Here is a 25,287-nt window from a genome sequence, read left to right as displayed (position 1 = left end):
ACCTAGGGATCTGAGAAATAGAACAATGGGAAGATGACCTTTAAAATAATCCCTCTCCCCCCTTCCCCCCAAATAATCCCTACCCTTATAAAAACTTAGAAGGGCTGAAAAACAATATCAATATGATGGAAATGTTGATGAGAACTTAGCATGTCAGTTTTCAGTAGCAAGTGATAGAAATTTAATTCCAAATGGTGTTGACTGTAAAGGGAATGTATAAGTTTACAGAATGGGCCTGATTTGATCTAGAGGCTCAATGAATGTAAATTTCTTGTTTCTTCATTTTTATCCATTGCTTATTCATAAATCTTAGTTTCATTCTTGGAGGGTTTCTCTGCCTGACAGAGAGCTACTTGCTGGTAACTCGTAGCTTACATATAAAACTCTCTCTCTCTCTCTCTCTCTCTCTCTCTCTCTCTCTCACACACACACACACACACACACACACACACACACACACACACACACACACACACACACAGCTCATAGTTTAAAATGGAGAGAAAGTTTCTTCCTTATCAAAATAACAAATCTTAGGACTATATCTGATTGGCCTTGATTGCATCATAGGTCTACCCCTAAAATATCATCTCCAGGGAGATTAATGACAGCCCCCAAGTGGGGGCTGCACCATATCTACCCTAGAGTGTGCTGGGGTGAAAGAGAGCAGATGGGAACTGCCCCAGGGGAACACAATATAGGCTTATTAACAGAGCTGAGTTCTGTACTAGAAGATGGACAAAGAAAGATAGTCAGGGGGGGACCCTCCACCCCACAAGCCTTGACCACATCAGACAAACTTAGAGGAATTAGGAAAATTGATTTTTACTGCTGAGAATCTGAAAGGAAAATTAAAAGTAGATTAAAAAAATTCTGTTTAACTGAGCAGCTACAAGTAAAGCAGGATAATCAATATGAAGAAAATAATGAGTGATAAAAATGTCCATTTACAATCTCTCTTAAAGAGGCTCTGAAAACCTCTGAGCTTGTTATCATCATTGGTGAGAATGCACTCTTTTTACACCCAGGAAAGTAGGGAAAAAATAGAAAATGAGTTATTTTAAAACCAGAACGCATGGAACTCATTTTAAAATATATAAAATTCCTTGACTTTGAGGAGAAAAGCCGAAGTGTTTCATACAGATTCCTTTTTAAAATATTTTTTTTCTTTTTAATCAAGTTCATTTATTTCTCTATTTTTGATAAGGGAGTTTGAACTTGATCCCAGGCTTGCTAGATGGATGCTTTACTACTTGAGTCATATCCTCCTGATGATTTTTTTTTACTTATACATTAAAGCTTAAAAATTATGCATATAAATGGAGCAATGAGTTGTTTTGATACATGTGCCCATAAATATATTTAAATGTGTATATAAATTGGGTTAGGAAGTGGCGCTGTAGCTCAAGTAGTAGAGTGCTCGCCTTGAGCTGAAGAGCTGAGGGACAGCGCCCAGGCCCAGAGTTCAAGCCCCACGACTGACAAAAAAAAAAAAAATTGGGTTAAGCATTTCTCCTCAAATAAATAATCATTAAAATAATTAATAATAATAAATAATTAAACATATCTCCTCAAAGAAAGAATGTCTTTTATTATGACATTAGACTTCATTCTACTAGCTTTTTGAAATCATCATTCTGCATCTCTCAAAACCCCATGCCTCCCCTCAGTTTTCCTATTTTCATTATCACATATATACTTTGAATATTATGACTGCTCTCCTACCCTTCCTGTCTTCCTCATTCATTTAATTCCCCCTCCTCTTATACCTGGTTGATTATATCTTTAAATCTACAATTAAGGAAATTTGGAGATGCTACGAATTTCATCACAGTAATGGCATATTGATTAGCTGTTGTTATTTCCTTTGGAAAAGAAGGAGCATACTTGGCTCTTTCTGTTTGCTCTCTTACAGAATTCAGCAGGTGCTATGGGAAATGTAAGGTAATACTAACTTAAGCTTTCTCAGCACCAGAGACATCTCCATTTGAACCTAAGGAAATACTAGTCCTTGGAGTTCATCTGTACCTATCTCCCACTTTTCTCCATTCCATTCTTATTTTGCATCCCGCTCAGGAGTGTAGGTATTTAATTCCTTTCCTTAACAAAGGTACTATGTATTCATAATACAACTAATCACCACAGAAGTGCTGGAGTGGCACTTTTCATTTTATTTCTCACTCTACCCAAGGTCAGCAAAATCTTGAAAACCAATTATCCAGGCTGGCAAGGGTTCCAGCCTAAGGCTGTGTTCATCTTCATTCCAAGTCCATAGCTGTCTTATTATGTCAGGAGATTTGGTATTGAGGTTGAATTTGTTCATCAGGTATTGAGTACACACACCTAGCTTTGTTAAATATCTCTAGGACTCTCATTTGAAGTGATCAAAAATTTAATCAGTATTTGTTTAAATTTTTTTGAAGGAATTTTGCCAACCACTTTTTTACTTCTGTAGTAAGAAATGTAAACTATAGACAGGATAGGCTAAGTGGCAACTGAGTTAAGTAGAGGATTTAGGGTTAATTTTTTTCTTTTTCTTTCTTTTCTTTCTTTTTTTTTTTTTGTCCATTGTGGGGTCTGAACTCTGGGTCTGGGCACTGTCCCTCAGCTCTTCAGCTCAAAGCTAGAGCTTTACCACTTGAGCCACAGTGCCACTTCCGGCTTTTTCTGCTTATGTGGTACTGAGGAATCGAACCCAGGGCCTCATGCATGCAAGGCAAGCACCCTACCACTGAGCCATTTTTAGGGTTAAATTTTGATGGCTCTTCTTGCTCCTTGTTCCTGAGAAACCTAGAAATTTCTTTGTCTTTAATTAAAATAAACAAAGAGCTCGTACTGCCTTCTACCATGATGTTGGAAAATGTGTACACATTTGTTGGGTGGTAGAAGGGGGCTGTTCAGGGGAGACAAATAGAGAATAGTCCTTGAACTCAGGAGTTTGCAATCAAGTAGAATTGTGGTTAATGCTGCTGATCATGAATAATTACATGTAATTATGATATAAGGGACAATTTTCTTTCTTTCTTCTTTCTTTCTTTCTTTCTTTCTTTCTTTCTTTCTTTCTTTCTTTCTTTCTTTCTTTCTTTCTTTCTTTCTTTCTTTCTTTCTCTCTCTCTCTCTCTCTCTCCTCTCACTCCTTTCCTCCCTTCCTTCTTTCTTGCTTGCTTGCTTGCTTGCTTGGTGCTTTCTTGTTCTCTTGCTTTCTTGCTCTCTTGCTTTCTTTCTTTTTCTTTCATAGTATTGGGGATTTGAACTCAGGGCCTTGAGCTTGAGCTTGTTAGGCAGGTGCTTTATCAATACCTGTGCACCAGTTATTTTTAAAGTAGGGTTTTTTACTTTATACCTGGGATGGCCCTGGCTCTAGTTTTCCTATTTGTGCTTCCCCATGTCACTGAGAATCACAGGCACATGCCACTGCACCCAGCCATGGTAGTCCCCTCTTAGCTGGGATAATAGTTGCTCCCCACCATGCTCTGCCATTGGTTGAGATGGAGTCTCTCAAACTTCATTTTACTTGTGCTGTTTTCAAGCCTCCATTCTCAGATCTCTGCCTCCCAAGTGGCTAAGACTGCCTGCTTAAGCCCTTTCTGGGGAGCATATTTTTACATCAAGGGTTTTAATACTGTAATATTACTTAAGAGAGAAAAGTCATTTGTAGTGTGTCATTTAAAACAAAATATTGAGTAATGACTTTATCACCTTAAAAAAATAGCTGATTGTTAGCCTTCATATGAAAAGCTCAGCCCAGTAAAATAACTATTTTACTAAAAAATTAGAATCCTGTAGTTTGTTATTATTTAAAATAATGAAATCCCATAATTTAGCATTATAAGTAAAAGGTAAATGAAGATTAAGAGGTGATAGAAATCAATTCATGCTAGGGTTTTGAAAACAGTTTGGGAATTGCAATATTTAACTAGAAGCTTTTAGATCAGGAGCTTAATCTTAGTATGGTAAATTGAAACATTATTGTTTACCCCAAATTCATTCTTGGTACATTTTTGGACTTATAAAGAATATGCTATGTATCTGAAGATATACTTTTGTTTGAGTTACACAAAAATGTATATGGAAATCCTGTAATTTCTTGTTTACTTTCATTAAGTATTTAGACATTTTTGAAAATAATATTGTTTTCAAAGAGTATTGAGTTGGGTCACAAGTGAGAGAATTGTACAATTTAAGATATATACTTATAATTATGATGAGACACAGTAAAATAGTAAAGTAAGCCAGTTGCTGGTGGGTCACATGTATAATTTTCACTATACAGGGAGCTGAGATTTGTAGATCATGGTTCAAAGACAGCCTGGACAGAAAGTCTGTAAGGTTCTTATATCCAATAAACCAAAATGCTCTAAGAGGAGCTGTGAATCAAGTTGTTAGAGTGCTAGCCTTGAACAAATAAACCAAGTTAAAGATCAGGCTAGTACCAACACACACACACACACACACACACACACACACACACACACACACACACACAGAAAAAGCAAACCAATCTGTTATAGTTATTAAAAATTGAAAGCAAAAATTTGCTTTATTGTAATTACTCCCTTGATTTTCTTAAAATTATTTATTGAGGGCAGTAACTATGAACAGCAAACTTCGATATCATTTTGATCAAGTTTTCCACTATAAATTCTCCATATGGGAATTAAGATAGATTAAGCAAAAAAAACCCAGATAAAATGTTTAAAATTTATGTTTTAATGTTCTACATATGTTATCCCAAATTTCAACTCATAAATCTAGCTGCTCAGTCAGCCTGTAAAAACTCATGTCTTTCATAAACCATGTGTCTTTGAGAGAACACATCTTGCTTATTTCTTGTTCCTATTTTACAAAGTTACAAATTGCTAATGTTGCCCTTTCACATTACAAAAATAAAATTATAGGGCCAAACATGTCCACCTCTGTTGAAATGTTCTGGAAGGAATCCACCTTGTCAAGCAGGATATTCCTGTGATAAAGTCTGATTGGATGGATGGAGATATCAACTATATATATATATATATATTCAAAAAATTAGCATATATATAATTTTCTTTGATATATATGGAGATATCATATGTATGGATATAGATGTATGGCGATACTTATGGCTATTCTTGGTATATATATATATATATATATGTATATCAGAAAAAATGTTGTAGTAATCCTACATGGTTTTATGCAAAATGTGTATATTTTCCTTACTTGATCAAGTAGATTTCTTTTTCTATGCTGTATATATAATATCATCTGAATTTCACCTCCCTAATGCTCCAAAGCATAAATGTCTCTTTGTTTAACTTTCCTCAAGCTGTATGTGAGGGGAAAAAAAAAACATATAGAGTCCCTGGGTATGTTTGAGGATGAATAGATTACCTACCAGGGTGAGTCGCCTTGTCTGTGCAAATGTGGCTGTGTGTAAAAGCTGATAAGCTTGAGAAGGGCCTTAGATGACTCAGGAGCACATAGAGATTTAGTAGAATATTCAATTTCTTTAACAGTACAGGAAAATATGAATAAAAAAGCACAATATGCACTGCATGTGTGCAAGCAGAAGTAGAAGGTATCATAAAACTTTTTACTTACACTTTAAAATTTTGAGGAGCTGACTGTGATCTTTTGAGTAAAGACTGTAGTGAGGAATAAGTTCAATAACACCTTCTGATGGAGAGAGACTCTTCATGGAGTCTTCATTTCAATTATTTTTAAAATGTCTTAACCCCATCCTTTTACTGGAAGTTCTGAGCTTGGTGTACAAATATCTAGAAAAAAGAATTATATGTATATGTTCACATATATGTGTATATATATGCTATATATAGTATGTATATATATACCCCATATATATATATATACTATATATGCTCTCTCTCTCTCTCTCTCTCTCTCTCTCTCTCTCTCTCTCTATATATATATATATATATATATTAGTATATAGTATATTCAGTATATTTGTCTTTGGCTAGTCCTGGGGCTTGGACTCAGGCCTGAACACTGTTTCTAAGCTCATTTTCTCAAGGCCGCCTCTTTACTACTTGAGCCACAGCTCCACTTCTGGTTTTTGAATGGTTAATTGGTGATAACCAATTGGATGATCCTAAGATCTTCATCTCCAGAGTCGCTAGGATTACAAATATGAGTCACTCATGGTCAGTCTGGGTATATTTTATTAAAATGATGCTCCATAATGTATTTGTTATTTAATTAAAGAATGAAAGCAAACGTTTTCATTCAGTCTTGTAACTGTTATACTAAAGTACTGATTGTTTGTACTCATGTGTACATTGGCTCTCACATAAAGACTGAGGATGGTATAGGATTTTTGCTTATTTGCTTATTTGCTTAGTGACTTTTCATCATGTCAGTTCCCAATGTATATTAAATACTGAAGAGTGAATTAGTGAACTGGGTATCTAATTTTTAGCTCAATTGTCCTTTTCTCTTAGATTTTCTATATATAATTTAAAAACATACCTTAATCTACATTTAAAAATAGTTTTCGATCAAAATGACATTGGCCGCAATAAAACTTACAGAACTTGTAACATTTGGGGAAGCATTCATCCACTGTGCATGCCTATTTTTTTTACATTTATTTCTTAATTTTCCTCTGCAAAGTGTTATCATTTTATGGTGAATGCTTAATTTCAGGGTGATTTGTAAGAATGTGTCTTCCTTGATGGAATTATTACAGATTATATGAAAATGTATTAACTGGTCGCTGTTCTCCTTTGTGGTGCTGAAGAGTCACCTGTTTGAGAATAAGGCAGTTGCCACAATCATGTCGATCAGGTGGATGTTGTCATTAAAATGAGTGAAACATTGAAACAATGGTACCTTTTAATAAGCATATACCATGTGTAAAATATGTTTATCTGAAAATATATGTTAATCCATTTACTGGAGGAGACTGGCCGAGGTCTACTTTACCATGGTGTTCAAGGTGGAATCATGAGCAGGTCCACCCTTGGCCTTTCTGAGTCTTCAGGTGGAAAGTAGAAGTAAAGATGGAGAGTGCAAGAGAAGCCCTCAGAGGGCCTCCTGTGCCCTCTATCACACTAACCCAAAAGGCATATAGTTATTGCAGCTGCTTTTGGTCTGTTTTTCCCTCATGAGATTACTTGGACCAGATTAACTCGGAGTCAACATTTCGAAGCAAGACATAAAAATATATGCACACATTTAATGCCATAAAAGTTTTTCAGGCTAGAACATTTTGGCACCAAATCATCTTTTCTTGGTATTTAGAAAACATACCCTGAATTGTTCCCTCTTTCTTCTTCCACCGTACACACATGCATTCGGGAAAGGGGAACAATTGCGCATTGTATGTGGTAGATGAAAAGTGTGCACATTAAGTATCTAAGATGTATAGGTTATCCAAAGAACAGAATAAATACAAGATGCATAGTCTCTCCTACTTCACATTGGTTTGCATGAGTACTTTCAGAACAGTTTTGAGATGCAGAATACAATCAGAACTTTTCATTTCAATTTCAGATTCATATGGAAGGTTATTTTCTTTCAACAACCCTGACAGTTAGTTTTCTTTTTTAATGTATTTAGGTCGACTTATTTTTGTCAGTTTTTAGAGTTCTGTGGTTATTTTTCCCCCAGAGAAAATGACATTCATGCCCTGGCAGTTAACATTTAAAGCATGCAGACTCTTGTGTTGTGGTGTAAATTCCAAGTGACTGACAATGATTATACTAAAAATGAAAGCTGAATGGCATTATCTCAAGTTGACTTAAAGCCATGGCAAGTGTCTTGTCTGTAGCAATATATCAGTTTGAACATATGAAGGATAAGAAATTGCAGCTTTCTTTGTGGTTGAATTTCTTCTTCTTGGAAATCAATGGGAAATAATAACATTTTTTAGGGGATCACTAATATCATAATATGGATTTCTAAGTAGGATGGCCCATCCAAAGCCACACTTCACTATTCCTGACTGGAAAATTTCCCACTGATCATTATCTCCCTTTATACCAGTTATCATTTATCCTTTATGAACAGATACTTCACTAACATTAAAAAAGGATATATGGTCATAATTAAAAAGGAAGCACCCAAAAATGGTAAGACACATTGGGATTGCAGCTTTCCTTTCTGCACTGACTGCAGAAGCTTGGTGATCTCTTACATAGTGTTACAACAGTGATCTCAGGACTCCTCCAACCCTCAAGGCTCATCTTCTTTAACATTTGTTATTATTTAGCTATTTTATTTGGCAGAGATCCCTTTTATCTCATCTTCTAATGCACTGGCAAAGCTCCTATTGCCAATAGCTTCAAGCCTACTACTGCTAGGGTAAGCTGCAGAGCCGAACTTTCTAGCCTCTACATCCTTATAAATAATGAATCTACTTTCCTATAACTACACAGACCCTTAGACTTTAGTAGGCATTTCTTGTTAGTCAAGGTAATAGAGTTGAGAGATGAACCATAGTGGAAGTAGTTTTAGGCAACTGGAGGCACTGATTAGAAACTGACTCTATGATGTATTCATTAATCACTGTGTTAATCCTAATAGAATGCCTTTGGTATTTAGATATAAACAGGATATGTAAAACTAATTTTGCTGAATAAACTGTATGGTGATTCTTAATAATAATGATGAGATATTGGTTGCAGGTGATATCTAATATGACAAGGCACTCAGTAGCCTAGCAAATCATTGGATTTGTAATGCTAGAGAAAAAGTACTGTGTTAATAAGATAATAGCAAAGTGAATACCATGTGCTGTTTTTTTGGGGGATGGGGAAGAAAGGGTTTGGATTAGGATTTGGACTCAGGTCCTGGTGCCTGCTCAGCTTACTTGCTGGGGTGGCACTCTGTCACTTGAACCACACTCCCAGGGAAGCTTTTTACTGCTTGTTTTAGAGTCTTGAGGACTTTTCTGCTGTGGCTGTATTTGAACGATAATCCGACAGATTTCAGCCCCCCCAAGTGGCTAAGATTGCAGTCTTGATACACTAGTGCCTTGTTATATTTCTAACTTCAAATGTTTGTAAACTTATGTCATTAAAAATTAACGTGTTACTTTTGAGTAGAAGAGAAAATAGATTTCATAAAAATCATCTTAATGCCATTTGGAAATACATCTCTAAAAACAGAATGAGATAAAAACTTCCACCTCAATACAGTGTAGATCCTTTCCTTCATTAGACATCCGCCATTGAACATGTCATACAATGAGAGTACATGCATTAAGATTACAGATGAGACTTCAAATTGATTTGCATGCTTTTATGACAAACTTGTTGCTGTAGAGCCATGTATGTTAGCCATGTATGTTCTCATTAGTTGGAAGAAGAAAAAAATCATGTTTCTCACTAGATAAATAATATATATCCTGTTTCTTTATTGATTTCTTTTATTACCCTCAGGCTCATCTCTAAGCAGTTCAGATGTTGAGATGTGACTCTGACAGCAGAGCTTCTTTTGGTCATTTTTAGCCTTTGATATGCCAGTGATTTTGTTGTGCTATCTACCTCATTAGAACCAATACTTAATCAAAATCTCTAATACTTTTTCTTGGAATCATGTCAGATTTTCTTATTGATTTAGTTGCTATAAGCAACCAACCTTCAAATCATATCATCAGATATTTAACTATATGAATATCATGCAAACTTCTTTTTGATTTTTGACTATATTTTTTTAATATGCTGAAATTTCAAACTTCAAGTTGGTGCCAGTGGTTCATGCATGTACTCTAGCAATGTAGAAGGCTGAGATCTAAGGACTGAGAGACAAAGCTAGCCAGGGCAGAAAAATCTAAGAGAATCTTATCTCCAGTTCACTAGCAAAAAGCCAGAAGTGGAGGTGTGGCTTAATTAAAGCTTCTTCCCTGAGCAGAAAAGCCAAGCAAAAATGCAAGGCCCTGAATTCAAGCCCTCGTACTAACACACACATAAACCACATACACACAGATAAAAATTTCTATGAAATTAGGAAATCTCCATAATATTTCAGTTTACAAAATAGATAATAATAAAATATTGTACATCCTTTACAATAAAATTTAAATTTAAAAAATAATAAAAATATATTAATGCGTTATTTTTGCATTTTAATCCAGCCTCCAAAATAGTCAACAACTCTTTTTTTTTTTTTTTTGGGTCCGGTCATGGGGCCTGAATCTGGGCCTAGGCACTGTCCCTCAGCTCTTCAGCTCAAGGCTAGCACTCTACCACTTGAGCCACAGCGCCACTTCCGGCTTTTTTTTCTTTTTGCTTATGTGGTGCTGAGGAATCGAACCCAGGGCCTCGAGCATGCAAGGCAAGTGCTCTACCACTGAGCCAACTTCCCAGCCCTAGTCAACAACTCTTTAAGACACCAATTTATCATCAAATTACTACTATAATCAAGTCTGTGTTGGTGGGATTTTGGTTTTGAAAGTGTCTGAGAATGGAGATGCATGGATAGATATGTTATTTGGCCATTAATCCTCCATTGCCTCCAAAGGTCTTTTGACTAGGCAAAAGTCTTGTCTTTGGAATTGAATCTTTGCATCCATCTATTTCTAGCCAAAACAAAACACTATTAGAAGGAGACATTTTTATTTATAATTGATCCTTAGTGGAAGAAAATCTCAAATATTTAGGTATACATGTATAATAAACAATGCTTCATGAGGAGTTCATTTGAAACATTGCTGTATGATGCCACACAAATAGAATCTATGGTAACTCTCTACTAATCTGTGGACTCTCATTTCTGAAGATTTTGCCCATAAGAAAACTAGGTTTTCTATTAAAATGTAAACATCCTGGAACAAGGAACCTGGCAGTTTCTGTTTTCTCAACCCCATCTTTTTTTCCTCTTGGTTTTATATAAGACTTGATTCATATTAGGCACATGCAAAGAGACAGAAAGAGGGGGGGAGACAGGAGAGATTTGGTTTTTCTATAAAAATGATAACTACTTCATTCTAACCATTTCTTTGTGAATTCTGAGATGTATTTATCAGGGAAGGACATTTTGCAGTGGCTGAAATTCTGTCCCATGAATTTTTCTTTGCCCTGGCTTCCAGCTGACCTGAGTCTGAGTGACAAGAGAGAGAAAGAGAGAGGGGGAGAAGGAAATACAAAGGCAGCAGGGACAGCATCTTCCTGGAAGAAAAACTAGGAAACTAGGAAAACTCAGATGCAGACAATAGAGTATGTCGTATGATTTAATATGCAAATTTCTTTGATTCATATACTTACTGATAGCATCATTTAAATGGACTGATTTCACCATGGTCAGACTCCAATTACACAGCATAATTAAATGGATAGCCTAGCGTTGTATAGTAAATTCTTACGCTGCCTTGGTATGAGAAGTAAATCCCTCCAAGGTGAAAACTAATGTGTATGTGAGCAGGTACATTCTTACTGTCATATTTCCCTTCTCTTGCTCTTTCCTCTCATGACTAAAGTTTTATGTAGGTCCAAAGAGAAATTTTACCATAGAGTTCAATAAAGAAAATTACCTTTAAAATCTTTATGCAATTAGTGATTTTCTAGGAAAGTATTTTTCCATTAAATAACTCCAAAATCACTATGAAGTAGGAAAAATAATGTCACCTCTGAAGTTCTTTTTCTAGCTGGGCAGTCAGAGATGGTCTCGTGTTCTATGTATCTATAAAATAGGATAATATTACTTACTTTGCAGCCTGTTTATATATATATATATATATATATACATATATATATATATATATGATTATATAAATATAGTTATATATATGAAAAAAATCTCTATTTCAGGAACCGAAATTAGAATGAAATTTTCTTTTAATTCTTCCTATGAAATTTACAAACTTCAGAACAATACCTCCCTCATCACTAACTACTGAATGTTTTGGGGATGGGTAGCTGAATGGATAGCAAAGTAAGTTACTATAGTACTTACCTAAGGACTTAGCCACCATGTGGTATCTGTTTTGTTATATCTAATAGGTTGGCTTTAAATATTTAAATTTACTGCTTTTGAAAAACAGGTCATCCTGAGGTTTTCTTTTTCTTTTTTTTTTTTTTAACCTGGCAACTTATAAAAAGAAGATAGTTGAAAATGCTGAGCAGCAAATTTCCTGTTTAGTTGTTATATGTTGGCTGAATTACAGGAATGCCATTTCATTTTGAAGTGCACAACTCAAGAGTTTAGCTCTGATTTTCTGACAGTAATTATTTTTGTACCAATCCAACACATTTTTTTTTCCTCTGCAGCCAGAAGTTATTGTAAAAATCTCCTCTCAAGGAGCATGCCTAATTCTGTATATGAAATGACTAAAAATGTTCAACCTACTCAAGGCACTTAAAAATAATCAGTGATTGGGGCTGGGAAGGTGGCTCAGTGGTAGAGCGCTTGCCTTGCATGCCTGAGGCCCTGGGTTCGATTCCTCAGCACCACATAAGCAAAAAGAAAAAAGCCAGAAGTGGCGCTGTGGCTCAAGTGGTAGAGCGCTAGCCTTGAGATGAAGAGCTGAGGGACAGTGACCAGGCCCAGAGTTCAGGCCCCACGACTGAAATCAGTGATCTCTCTGTATTTTTTTTTTTGCCAGCCCTGGGGCTTGAACTCAAGGCCTGGGCACTTGGCCTGAGCCTCTCTGTGCTCACAGCTAGCGCTCTATCACTTGAGCCACAGCACCACTTCTGGCTTTTTCTGAGTAGTTTATTGCAGATAAGAGTCTCCCAGACTTTCCTGCCTGGGCTGGCTTTGAACTGCGATCTTCAGATCTCAGCCTCCTGAGTAGCTAGGATTGCAGGTACCAGCACCCAGCTCTCTGCTATTCTTTGCATCTCCAGATGCTTCAGTCCCATGGAAAACTGCTTAATTATTATCACTTACCTTGTAAAAGAGTAAAATAACTTTTGATTGACCCTCCTATCTCTCACCCAAAACCTTTTTCCTATGAATTTTCTTGAAGGTAAATTGGGGAAAAATGCTGGAGAGTTCACCTTTTAGATACTTGAGTATCTGTCATTAAACAGTAGTAGACCTTTTGAAGGGCACAGAAGAAAATGTGCTAAGTCTAGGCATTTAGCCTGCAGTTAAGCAGATGTCACCTGAAGACAGGCTATTTGTCTGGCTTCCAGTGACAGAGTCATGCCAAAGCTGCAGGGAAGATTTTGATAAATACTTGGAAAGATTTATGTGTCATTTCAGAAACCTGTCTAAAAGCATTTCGAGCCACTTACGCTTAGCTTTTCCTTTCTTACCGGAGGTATGTGGAGATGGAAAAGAAACATATGGTCAGAACTCTCTGCACTGCAGTGATAGGTAAAAGAAGTGCTTTTCCTGCTAGGTTAAATTGCTCTGCATGCCTCTTGCTGTCAGTGGTGTGATTTAGTTAACTACGGATGCTTTTAAAGGGGCTTTGTACTGCATCATGCATATTCAATAGTTCATAAAATATGTTTGCATAATAGGGAGGGGAATAGAGCAAGGGAGAAGTTCACCTCGGAAACTCTGACCCATAGTTGTCATTGACCAGCTGATCACTAGTAAAGGTATGTTCAGGTTAGGAATGTTTCAAGCAATGCAATGATTTGATTTGTCTTTGTGGAATGAAACCTAGTATCACCAGAGCCTTCTGGATTTGCCAGTCATGTGAACTTCATGTTCTCCTATCCATTTTGTTCACAGAAGCTCTAATTTCCTAGTGCTAGCATTAAGGAAACAGCCTTTTGCAATAAATAAGTGGTGTTGGGGACAGGGATACAGAAAAAGCTCTTAATTTTCTATAGCAGTTAACCATTTGTCACAGAAAGATTCTTCATTGCAGTAGAAAATGGTCCAAATTCCATGAATCCTTTGTCCTTGGCATAATTTTGAAGTTCATTTTAAAAGTCAATTATTCCTTAAAATCAGAGCAGTAGAAAAGGTGGAGGGGAGTGGGGAGGTGGAAGTGGAGGGGTGGAAGGAGGGTTGTTAAAGGGAAGGGAAGTAGCCAAGTATAGGTTACTTCCCTTAATTTGATGACTATTCAAAGACTGAGTCCCACTATAAAGATTTGTCTCTGAGTATCTTTCTGAAAGAGGACCATTAAGTAGTGCTGTGACCACAGATGGGCTAGAGAGCATTAAATGGAGTGATCTTTCAAGTAGAACAGTCCTTGTAGAAGGGTCAAACTGAGTTACTTCTGGGGCAATCACCTACACAGCAGTGACAGACAAATCTAAACTGTCTAAGCAAGTGGTTTTGTCAACCTTGATAGTAAATAACTAAAGAGCTGTCCTTGGTAGAAATGAGTTTAAGTGAGAAGACCTGCCCATAAGACTTGAATTCTAGTCCTGATCTTGAAATTAATTCCTATGTTACCTTTTATATTTTTGTTTTTGTTAAACCCCTTGGGATTTCTTTTTCGATTATTAGACAAAAGGTAAACCCAGATAAGCTCCAACAATTTAAGTTGTTGAGGTTACAGTTGGACTTTGTGTTGAACCCAAATCCTTTTACTCCAAATAATTTCCAAAACAGAAAGAAATCATTCAGTTCTGATGCTAGCAAAATCTTGTGTTTTTTTTAACACGAAGTTTTGAGTTAGAGGTCAAATCAGAACATATCCTTATTGTCTGACTTTCAAATAATATTTTTATAAAGTCATAAAAAACTGTAATAATGTAGGGAAAGTTCCCACCTCCTAGGCTGAGAAATAGCAGAAAAATGTGAAGGTAGCATTTCGTTTTAAATGGGATGTTTCAGTTTCTCTGAGCATCATAAGGCTGTGGCCTTACAATGATGCTGCCAGTTAAGTGACTCACTGGGAATGCAAAAATCAGTTCTGGAAACTGCATGTATTTTTATCCCTCTCCTCTCTGTACTGTGGTGCAATAAGGAGAAAGAACTGTGTCTACTTTAAGGAAACTATTACACTGTTAGATGTTTCTTTTGGCCAATGTCTTTTCAGATTTAGAAATTTGGGCTATGTTTAAAAGTAAAACACTTCAGGTAATTCCTTTCCCCAAGTTTCCTTTATATTAGGTCCGTTACAAGGGCTTATTGCACAGATGGGTTTCCAGGAAGTGTAAGGATCTTTTGAGTGACTCCTAGAATAACGCATAACTACCTCCAAATGTGTGTAATCTCACACTCAGCTTCCATTTGAAGCAAAAGTTTTTAAAATCAAGTTAACACATATTTCTGAGCATTTACAATAACTGCTGTGTTATGCTATCTACAATTCACATTTCTAGGCTGGTTGAGGGTTCAATTTAGAGTCCATTGACAATAAATTAGTGCAAAGCATAACTCAAGTTGAGTTACATTCATCTTTGAGAACACATTGAACTTATATTAAGCTGATGTTGGTTATTAGAGACCTATTTATTTTTGACCAAAATTTCTTTGACTGATAAAACAGATAATACATCTGTTATTCTCTTTACAAAGTAAAATTGTCCATATGTTAAAAGCCTTACCTCTTGTATTCTTGTTATACTTGCTATAAGACTTGAGGGAAAGAGAGACAGAAAATATCTATTGGCTAATGCTACTCTGTGTCCTGAACTTAACTGTAATGGTGAATATTAAAGAAACCAATCAAAGATTTCTGTTGAAGGTGACTAAGCCAACATATTTGCTCCAGTAAATATTATGCAAGGTCATCCAGCCATATCTCGCACATCAGAATTCTTTCTCTGTCTTTCTCTCTCACACGTACATGCGCACATGTACACATGCGCACACACTGCATCATTTAACATTTTCCTGCATTTGCTTATACTGTTTGGCATGCCTATATCCTGAAGTTTTTCATATTGATGCATTCATTCAGACCCATGGAATGGGTTGTTTGTACTAGGTCTATGTGAGATACTGGGAATAGACCAGTGGAAACAAAGATCATGGCTTGTCCTTATAGAGTTCTAGTGTGAGAGAATTCATACACATGATTTTTGTTTTTCAAAGCATGCTATAAAGGAAAAACAGTAATACACAATATCTGCCATCTCCCCCTCATCCTTTGCTCATATATTTAGTATATTCTAAATAGGAGAACCGGATGGTACAGAACAGCAAAGATTCTTAAATAGGACAGAATAGATCTTTTTTTTTTTTTTTTTTCATAAACTTGGTTTGAATTGAGACTATCAATGATCTATCAATTCATAATAACTTTATTGTACTTTTTGAGGTCCCTGGCAAGGTAGCATAAATTGTCAATGGTAAAACACCCTGTCTTTCCTTTTCCTTTTCTTCTCTTTTTCTTGTTCTTTGTCTTTGTCTTTTGCAGTGCTGAGCATCAAACCCAGGGCCTCACACAAACTAGGCAAGTGCTCTACCATTGAGCTACATCTGTGTATCTGTTGGTTTCTTTATAGGAGAAAGGGCAACTGTCAAATTATGAAGTCTTATTACTTTACTGCATCCTGCTAGTAAAACTACTCACATAGAACATGATTACCTTTTAAAAATAAGTGTTGGAGAAGCTTAAAACAGGATGAGTGCCCAGTATATTTTTTTTATTGAGTTGAAATTTATGTCATAAACCATTTTAAACAAACTCAACAGTGACATTTATCACAATTTGGCAACCCCACCCCCCATCGAGTTCCAAAGCATGTTCAGTATAATTTCAAAAGAAAGCGACTAATGAAATTAGAAATGGGCTCTTTCAGGGCAATAATACAATGGCTAAATATCCCAAGATAGTAATTATGCATTATATATGTTTTGAATGATCACATTGTATTCTATAAATATGCACAATTACACATCTGTTTTTAAAAAGGAAAAATTAAAAAATCTTTATAAACAAATGAAATAAAGTGTATTTGTGTATAAATATTCTTTGGGAATAAAAATTTAATAGCTTCTATCTAAGTAAGTGCATTGTAAAATTGAAAGAAATCTATTATAACTGTCATATATTAAAATATATTCCAACATAAAATTATCATCTATATTTGAGCTCATTTACTGTATTCTTAATTGCAAAAGTTATAAACTCATACCCAGAACAAGATATGCCAGAGAAAATTGATCATCATGTTACAAAATGAGACCACAGAAGCACAATCAATATCAAGCATTTGTTACAGCATCTCGCAAACTAATTCTCAAAATTAAGTAAAATGATCTTGTCTGCCAACATTTTAAGTAAGAATAAAGGGTGGAGTCTTGAGTTTCCCCCCCAAACTGGAAAGAAGGTAGGTGAAATGACTTTCACTTTACCCTTTTAACATCATAAATAATCAAATAGCCCATGGATTTTCTTTGTCCTCAGAGAACTGTTTTGTTGGAGAAAAAAATAAATAAAAATTAATTGCTTTATTCCAAATCTTTCCTTCACTGAAAGAATCTGTGTTGGATGAGAATTAAGTAACCATGGTTGGAATAACTGAGTTTCATTAGGATAGGTTAAATTCATGTCAGATATATTATGAAACAATCAGAAAATTTGATAAGGTGGTATCTGAACTGGGCTTTATATAGTTTGAAGGTAAATAATAGAGAGTACACAAGGATGTGTGTTTGCTTGTTTGTCGATAAAGTCTTGATATGTAATACAGGCTGCCCTCAAATTTACTGTCCTCTTAATCCAACCTTTCAAATGCTGGGATTAAAAGTGTACACCACCTTATCCAGCCACAGAATATTTTAGATGGATAGATGGATATTTATGTACTTTAAATTTTTTAAAATTATCTTCAAGTAGTTGTACAAAGGGGCTTCTCAACATAGTAATGTATGAGTGTAATTCATCTTGATCATTGTCACTGTTTCCAGCATTGTCCCCCATCTCTCCCAATCCCTCAAGTTACAGAGTTCCATTTTTACATATGTACATTGAAGAATATGAGGGAACACCTACATCTTCAAGACATATTCTATAATCACCTAAGTAGCTTAATGAAAAAATTAGTTACTTAGGAAATAGAAGTTTTACTCATGTGCTCTATAATCTTTGCAACTATATTTTAATATTTCTGTATCACAGAAAATAAGATTAAATGACTTCATACCTTATGGAATGAATGTCTAATATAATTCAATAAGGAGACTTAATAAGGTAGTTAATTTTAACATCAAAAAATAAATTAATTAAAAAAGTATACATTTTATAGTTCTAGGCTTGAGACAAGTAGATACTGGCAGTCTTTGTATGATAAGAAATGGCATTTTTTAGTCCTGTATATATAATGTAATTAAATAGGGACATATAACTGTGAAAGTATGCTCAATAAATGGAACAGTTAAGAAATCTGTGGTGTGGAAAATTATGAAGGGCTCCAATGGAGCCTAAGAAGATGTTTTTGGATGTGAGGCAACATCTAAGAGATATGTCAGTACTTTATATTCTGCTAGTGTTACAAGTTTTTAAAGTTTCATTTAGACCCAGGAACTTTCTGTTGAAAAATCATGATCTTGTATTTCCCTAGCAAATAAATACATTATTTACAATGTATACATAGATATAACCAAAAATGAAATAACTACTATCTTCAGTCTATCTTATATATTAAGAAGTGAATTCTCCTCTTCTCAGCTATAACATTTAGGAGAAAGTATAAACTTTTTCAGATAACAAAATACAGATATAAAAGTAAAAGATGTGAGAAGTTGGAGTAATACAGTCAAAAGCAAATGAACATTTTTTTTTTTTTGCAAATGAACACTTTTTAATCCATATTTGTTGGTTGGATCTATGTTATGTCTTCTGATGATAAAATAACTGAAAGAAATGCAGCAGTAAGCAGCCTGGCTTGAGCTGAGGTGACAGAGAAATTTAAGTATTTTTATTTGACAATGTGAGATACACTTTTCACTAAAGCTAGATTAGAAGAATGCTACAATATTAAAAAAGTGGATCAGAAATAGTGTATTTGACTTGGTTCTGCCAGAGCCATTCTGTATTATTGTGTCTCCTCTTCATCCAAAGTGACTTACTAACATTTACTTCCTTACCTGCAGTGGTAAGTTAATTATGACAGCAAACAATTTGTCATTTTCTTGATCAAGTCTTATCACTTCTGTCCTGAATCTGGACTGACTCTGTGACTATTTAGCTAGTAGGGTGCAATAGAACCATGGCCAGATAGGACTAGCAGCTTCTATTTCTGATCTCTGGAGATAGATGCTTCTTCTTAGAACCAGCCCCCTTGCTATGAGAACTCAAACCACACAGAGAGGCCACATGTTTGCGTACCATTTGACACCCCTGTTGAACTTGCACCTGACATCTGGCTTCATCTGCTGGCCATATGTGTGAATCATCTTAAATATTTCAGCCCGATTGCCCTTCCAGCTGATTGCAACCCCAGCTGGCATGAAATGGTGCAGAAGGCCTACTCTGCCTTATAGCCCTGTAGGTCTAAAGCCTAGGAAGACCCAATAAAAGTGGTTGTTGCTTTAAGCTATTATAGGGCCATTTACTTCACAAAAATAATTGAAATAGACCCCAAGAAGAACCCTAGAATAGCTGATTTGATTTAAACTATAAATAGCTACTAATTTGGATGGATTATATTTAGTCCTTATAACTCCCCTGCTCAGAATCATAGGCAGAATTATAGCAAAAACAAGAATTACAAAATTTGGAGTTAATTTGGAAACTGGGTGCCCTAAGTTAACTATAGGCTAATAATCCCATTTTTATTGTTTTGTGGTTTTCCTGTTTTCTCCATTGAACTGTTATGTAAAAATATATGAGTGAGGGCATGGTTGAAATGGTAGAGCACTATCTAGACGTGTGAAGCACACTGAGTCAGATCACATGCCTTAGATCTGCCTTGCAGACGTAATCTTTTGACTAAAACAAAGCTTTTAAAAAATTTTAATTTCCCAAAAAAAATGGCATGAGTTAGGCCTGTTTCATATCTTGGCTGTATCATTTAATGATTTAGTCTACAACAAGTTGCCTAAGCCTATATGTCTTCATTTCCAAGGTCATATGGACTATACAGGATTGGTGAAGATTAGAAATCATGTGTGCTGTAATATGTAAATGCCCAATCTAAAAGATAAACATATATAAACACATACAGGATCATATATACATACATTTATAGAATATGTCTGTATACTGGGGAATTTTTGAGGGGATAAGTAGGACCGGGCAAGGATAAATAAATGTTATTTGGCATCTGTGAATGGCACTGGTGACAAAAGGAAACTCACCGAAATCTGTTGAATATGGAGGAATAGGCTAGATGGGCTAAGAGAGAGTGAGGCCATCAATATGATTAAAATTACTCAATATGTAAAACTTCGTAAAATTTTGTGCTGAAATCTCTTAAATACTATTGTCATGCAGTTTAATTAAAATGAGAGATAGGAATGCAAAACAGCCACTATCATAGCTGTGCGTTTTAATGGAAGTAAGAAGGACAAACAGAGGGCAAAGGTGGGCAAACATGTTCAAAATAGGTAGTTTTTTTATACGTGTGAAAAAGGAACAACAAAGCATGTTGATGTTGATTTGAGAAAAGACTGTGGATGTGTAAGAGAGATGGAGGAGATGAGTCTCATAAAGATATATTGAAAACACACAAAAAAAGAAACAATGTGTGCAATGAATTTATTAGCAGAGTGCTTTGTGTATTGGTAGAACTCAATAAATGGAGCATTTATTGTTACAAACCAAGTGGGAATGTGGGCATTTAAAAGGTAGTAAGATAGTTAGTAAATGTCTTAGGCTTCTAAGAGGGCACAGAAATGTAGGTGTTCCAGTGTTGCTGGATTTTGTTAAGGTATTACTTACAAGATTAAAAAGGATATGTTCTTACCGCTCTTCCTAGTCATGCATGCCTTTCTGTAAAGGTGTGTTTTTCATCCCAAGGAAATCCTGACCTTCAACCCTGTGTACACTACCTTTCCTTATGCTTTTATTGCTACAGAGGATTTGATGAAGGGATAAAGTCAACTTCTGACTCTTAGTCCCCAGGGCAGAACTAATGGAGCATTCTTTTTATTCCCCAGCCCTTTCCTACTCCTTTCCCCCAATTACATCCATCTGCCAATTTAGTGCAGAAAGCAATTTTGTAGAAATTCATGGAATACATTTCCAGGGAGGAAACATACATAGCCCAGTGTCTGATATGTGTGTTCTAGGGCAAAGAGTAGCTGTGTCAGCTGGTAGGATTCTGTTGTCCTAGCCTTCAAATAATAATATATTTTTCTTCTTCGTACATATTGAGAGATTTTAGTATGACAACTAGTGTGGTGTCTAGTAACTTATTTTTGTCGCTGTGTATATTTGATATTACATGAAGTAATTGCTACTGGTACAGTTAACTACCCCTTTTCAAAACTAGTTATTGTTTGTGGCATTTTTTCCTATCTGATGTGGGGCCACTTGAGTCCCATTTTGGTCTGATATCTAGATGAACTCGGCCATGGATGAAATGTCAGTGTAATTAGATTTGGATATAATATATTGGGGCAGAACTAAAAATTCAATGCAGGATGTTTAAACTGAGAGATCTTGGAAAAAATTGTAACTCACTGTAATTGATCATAACCACTTACCTGTTATATCACTTTAAGATATTTCAATTATATTGGTAATGAAGGTTTTAAGAAATATTCAGTGCTTTAGTAAATTTCCTACCCTGTAAAATTTCATGTCCATCACTAGAATCTTTGTTAAGAGAGCTCTCATTGCTTTGAAATCGAATAGATGAAGCTAGGAAATAAGCATACAAATTATTTAAAAATACTGGTTACTGGTATATACTTGTGGGTTATATATAGGTGAACTTTAAAAAGGTAATCCATTTTACCCATAAGTTTGTCATTGTCATGGTTATAATTATGCAAAATGGCCCTTTGCTTTTGTTGTTGATAGTGGTAGTACTGAAAACATAGTTTAAGATGTTAATATCCATTAAATAATTTATAATTATGGAGTAATTTCATCTGGAAGGAAATGATGATATGCTTACCTCCTACCACTTAAAGCTTAAATATATTTCAAAGCAGTGGAGATTGTGCTGTACAAAATATCACATGCTTAAAGCAGATTTTCTCTAGACTTGGGCTCTAAATTTTACTACTCTGGGACTCCTTAGGATGGATCTGTAGTATAGATTTACAGAGAGTTTTTAAGACTCCTATTGACATCGGTGAACAGAATGGTTCCTCAGAAACCATTTGGGTGTCTAATCACAGTGAAGTGTGGATTAAAGGTTCAGATACACAGAGTACACTCTGCCACGCGACAGACACTTCCCAGGAGTCCATGACCTCTTTTAGAACAGCGAGATTCTTCTAGTCCTTTAAAGACTGCTGTTTTTTTTTTTTTAAAGAAAAAAAAATCAGCCTGGAGACTGTCTGTATGGTAAAGCTACTGAAACCTAACCCCAAAGCACACTCTCATAGAAAACTCTTCTTAATACATGCAGTGCGATTTTTTAGCTGAGGGCATGTGGCACACATTACCGTGTCCAGAGAATTCAAACCTCTGCAGTGTGGAGTCACAATGAAAAGCTAACTTAAAAAGTGTAGTTTCTTTTTTGCTCCCTTCACACAACTCTGTTATTTACACAGATCCTGACACCTTGACATTGGTCTGGTGTGTTCAAGGTGGGACAAGGGAGTTAGACCTTGAAAGGTCAGGAATGTGCGGGTGTCTCTTCCCTGCCCCACTATTTCCTTCTTCCAACAGAATCTTACACACTCACCACAGAAGGGGCTAGAGACAGAGCTGTCCATGGTTGGAAAACAGTGTTCTAACTGTTGGTTGCAAATCAACTAATAACAGTCCTGTCGGTGAACAAAACTTATTAGAGGGCTAGCTAGGGAGGAAGAAATTGCTGTTGAAAGGCTTACCTCTCTAGGGAGGAATCAGATATCAGACTTTGCCAAGCCTCAGGTCCAACCCAGAAGATCCCACCTACAGCCCTCCACCCCCACCCCCCATCACAGTTTTGTTAGATTGCCATCGATCGCTGAGCTTTTTCTGACCCCCACAGTGGGTGAAGGAAAGAGAGAGCCAGCAAGACTGAAAGCTAGCAAGGTGGGGGAGTCGGGAGGTAGGGTGGGGGGGACTGGGGTGGCTTATTGTCGAAGAAAAGGGGGGTGGGGGCCATGGGGACCCAGCTTCACTGGTGCCTGCCTGCTTCTCTTTGATTTGATGGCCTTTATTCCTTCTAATTGGATAAAATAGGAAGTCCCTGGCAGTCCTGTGTTGCTGGGTGCACACTAAAGGATTTCACTCAGACCAGACAGCAGCTTAGAGTGGGGACAGAGAGGGTGGGGGCTGGGAGAGGAAGGAGAAGAGAGAGAAAAAGAGTCGGGACGGGGGCGGGGGGATGTGTTTGGGATGGAGATGGGGAAGCAGGAGAAAGAGACTGCGAAGAAGGAAGACTGCGAAGGAAGAAAGTGACTGAGGCTCCGAAAGGACAAAGAGGAGTGGTTGGGGGTGGGGGTGGAGGCTGGGCGGGGAAGGGAGTTACCGCCCCTCCCGGCCGCACGCTGCGCTCAGATCCCTCCCTGGGTGCTGGTACTGTTTGCAGAGATGCTCGGAGGACAGGCACCTGCTGCTCTGTAATGATTCAGCCTCTTTCAGCCAGCGCTATCACACAACAGGATGCTGTTGCTACTGTCTCTGCTGCCTCTCCTGCCTCCGCCGCTGCTCCCGCCGCCGCCGCCGCCGCTGGTCCTGCTTTTGCTTTTACTTCTTCTGCATGACAGTTGTTTTCTTCATCTCAGCAGACACCAGCTTCAGATGCTTGAGGTGAGCAACATGCCCTTCAGCTTGGGCTACTGGTTTACTTAATTAACCAGCCATCCGCTCCGATTCTAGTTTAGCTCCCACCCTGCTTGTCTTCTTAACCAACCGGGATGGTTTGGAGCAGCATTTAAAAGAACTGGAAAAAAAAAAAGTGGCCCAGAAAGAACAACTAAAGAATTATTACGATCTACTTTGATTTTGTAGTTGCTCGAAGCTTTCTCTTGCTTTTCTTTTCTGTTTTTCTTTCTTTCTTTCTCTCTTCTTCTTCCTCCTGGACTCCTCTTGCTTTTTTGATAATGGCCTTGGACTTGGCGGACTTATCGATTTCCCCCTGTAAGATGCTGTATCATTTGGTTGGGGGGAGCTCTGCATGGTAATGGACTGCCAGAGAGGCCAGACCTTCTGGAGGTGAGCCGATGGAGATTTATTCCCCAGACATGTCTGAGGTAGATGGCCAGAGGTCCTCCAGTCCCTCCATTCAGCTAAGTGAAGACCCATCTCTTGATGGGCTTCCGGCAGCTGAAGACATGCCAGAGACCCAGACAGAAGATGGGAGAAGCTCTGGACTCGTGGGCCTGGCTGGGCCCTGCTGTGTGTGCCTGGAAGCGGAGCGCCTGAGAGGTTGCCTCAACTCAGAGAAGATCTGCATTGTCCCCATTCTGGCTTGCCTCGTCAGCCTCTGCCTCTGCATTGCTGGCCTCAAGTGGGTGTTTGTGGACAAGATATTTGAGTATGACTCTCCTACTCACCTTGACCCTGGAGGGTTAGGCCAGGACCCTGTGACTGCTCGGGATCCAACTGCTTCCTCAGCGGTGTGGGTATCATCTGAGACGTACACTTCACCTGTCTCTAGGGTTCAATCTGAAACTGAGGTTCAAGTTACACTGCAAGTTGACAATACTGCTGTATCCTCTGAATCTGCAGCAGCACCAACCCTCAAGCATCGCATTTTTGCCTTTTCTTTCCGGCCTTCTACTTCACCTTTCTTCCCTTCAGCCACTCGGAACCCTGAGGTGAGAACACCCAAGTCAGCAACTCAGCCACAAACAACAGAAACTAATCTCCAAACTGCTCCTAAACTTTGTAAGTAGAGAGAGAGAGAGATGATGATGACATTGAGTGAATGAAAGGGTGGGCTTGAGCTCCCCAAAGGTATTCTCTAGGGTGTTAAGCTGCTGCTTTCCTTCTTGTGCTTTAATTGCATGGTTTTGTTTGAGCAGATCACATGACCGAGATGCTTAGGGTGTCATTGAAGAGACAAGTTAAAAAAAAAAGAAAAAAGAAATCATGTGAACTCCTAGTATGAATCAGTCTTTTAACAGCAGCTCCTTTAAAACAGCTTGTTAAATGTGGGGTGGAGGATCCCAAACTTCAGCCTGCAAGTCATCCTTGAATTTCAGTGCAAGTCATCCTTGAATTTCAGTGCATCTGTTTATCTTTAACATGAGAAAAAAACTCTTTAAAATAAATTAGCAAAAATGCTACTTTTCTATGCCATTGAGTATAATTTCTTTCTTTTTCTCACTAGAGACTTTGGGTTGCATTTTGGTTCATCTGTATCTCCCAGAAGCCCCAAGTTGACATCATCTTTCTCCATCTTTTCTTCCTGTTTCTTTATCATT

At 37.0% G+C, this 25,287-nt stretch overlaps 1 protein-coding gene across 5 annotated transcripts in view; it reads left to right on the top strand.

Moving 5' to 3' along the window:
• Nrg1 (neuregulin 1) overlaps window positions 1–25,287 on the top strand; it is a 1,054,999-nt gene that overhangs the window by 910,208 nt on the left and 119,504 nt on the right. For 2 of the 5 annotated variants that reach the window (XM_042701137.1, XM_042701133.1), the window contains exon 1: window positions 23,437–24,748. The exons of 2 other annotated variants lie outside the window; for them this stretch is intronic. In XM_042701137.1, coding sequence (XP_042557071.1) covers window positions 24,082–24,748 — 667 coding nt within the window. In that variant the 5' untranslated portion in view covers window positions 23,437–24,081. Of the gene's footprint in view, window positions 1–23,436; window positions 24,749–25,287 lie in introns of those variants that run through there. One more of the 5 variants, XM_042701134.1, reaches the window with a different exon arrangement.

The sequence above is a fragment of the Dipodomys spectabilis genome, unplaced genomic scaffold, assembly GCF_019054845.1.
Source record: "Dipodomys spectabilis isolate Male_0828 unplaced genomic scaffold, ASM1905484v1 ptg000009l, whole genome shotgun sequence".
In the NCBI taxonomy this organism is placed as follows: domain Eukaryota; kingdom Metazoa; phylum Chordata; class Mammalia; order Rodentia; family Heteromyidae; genus Dipodomys; species Dipodomys spectabilis.
The sequence above is the reverse complement of the archived record's forward strand: the minus strand, read 5'-3'. Positions and strand labels throughout refer to the sequence as shown.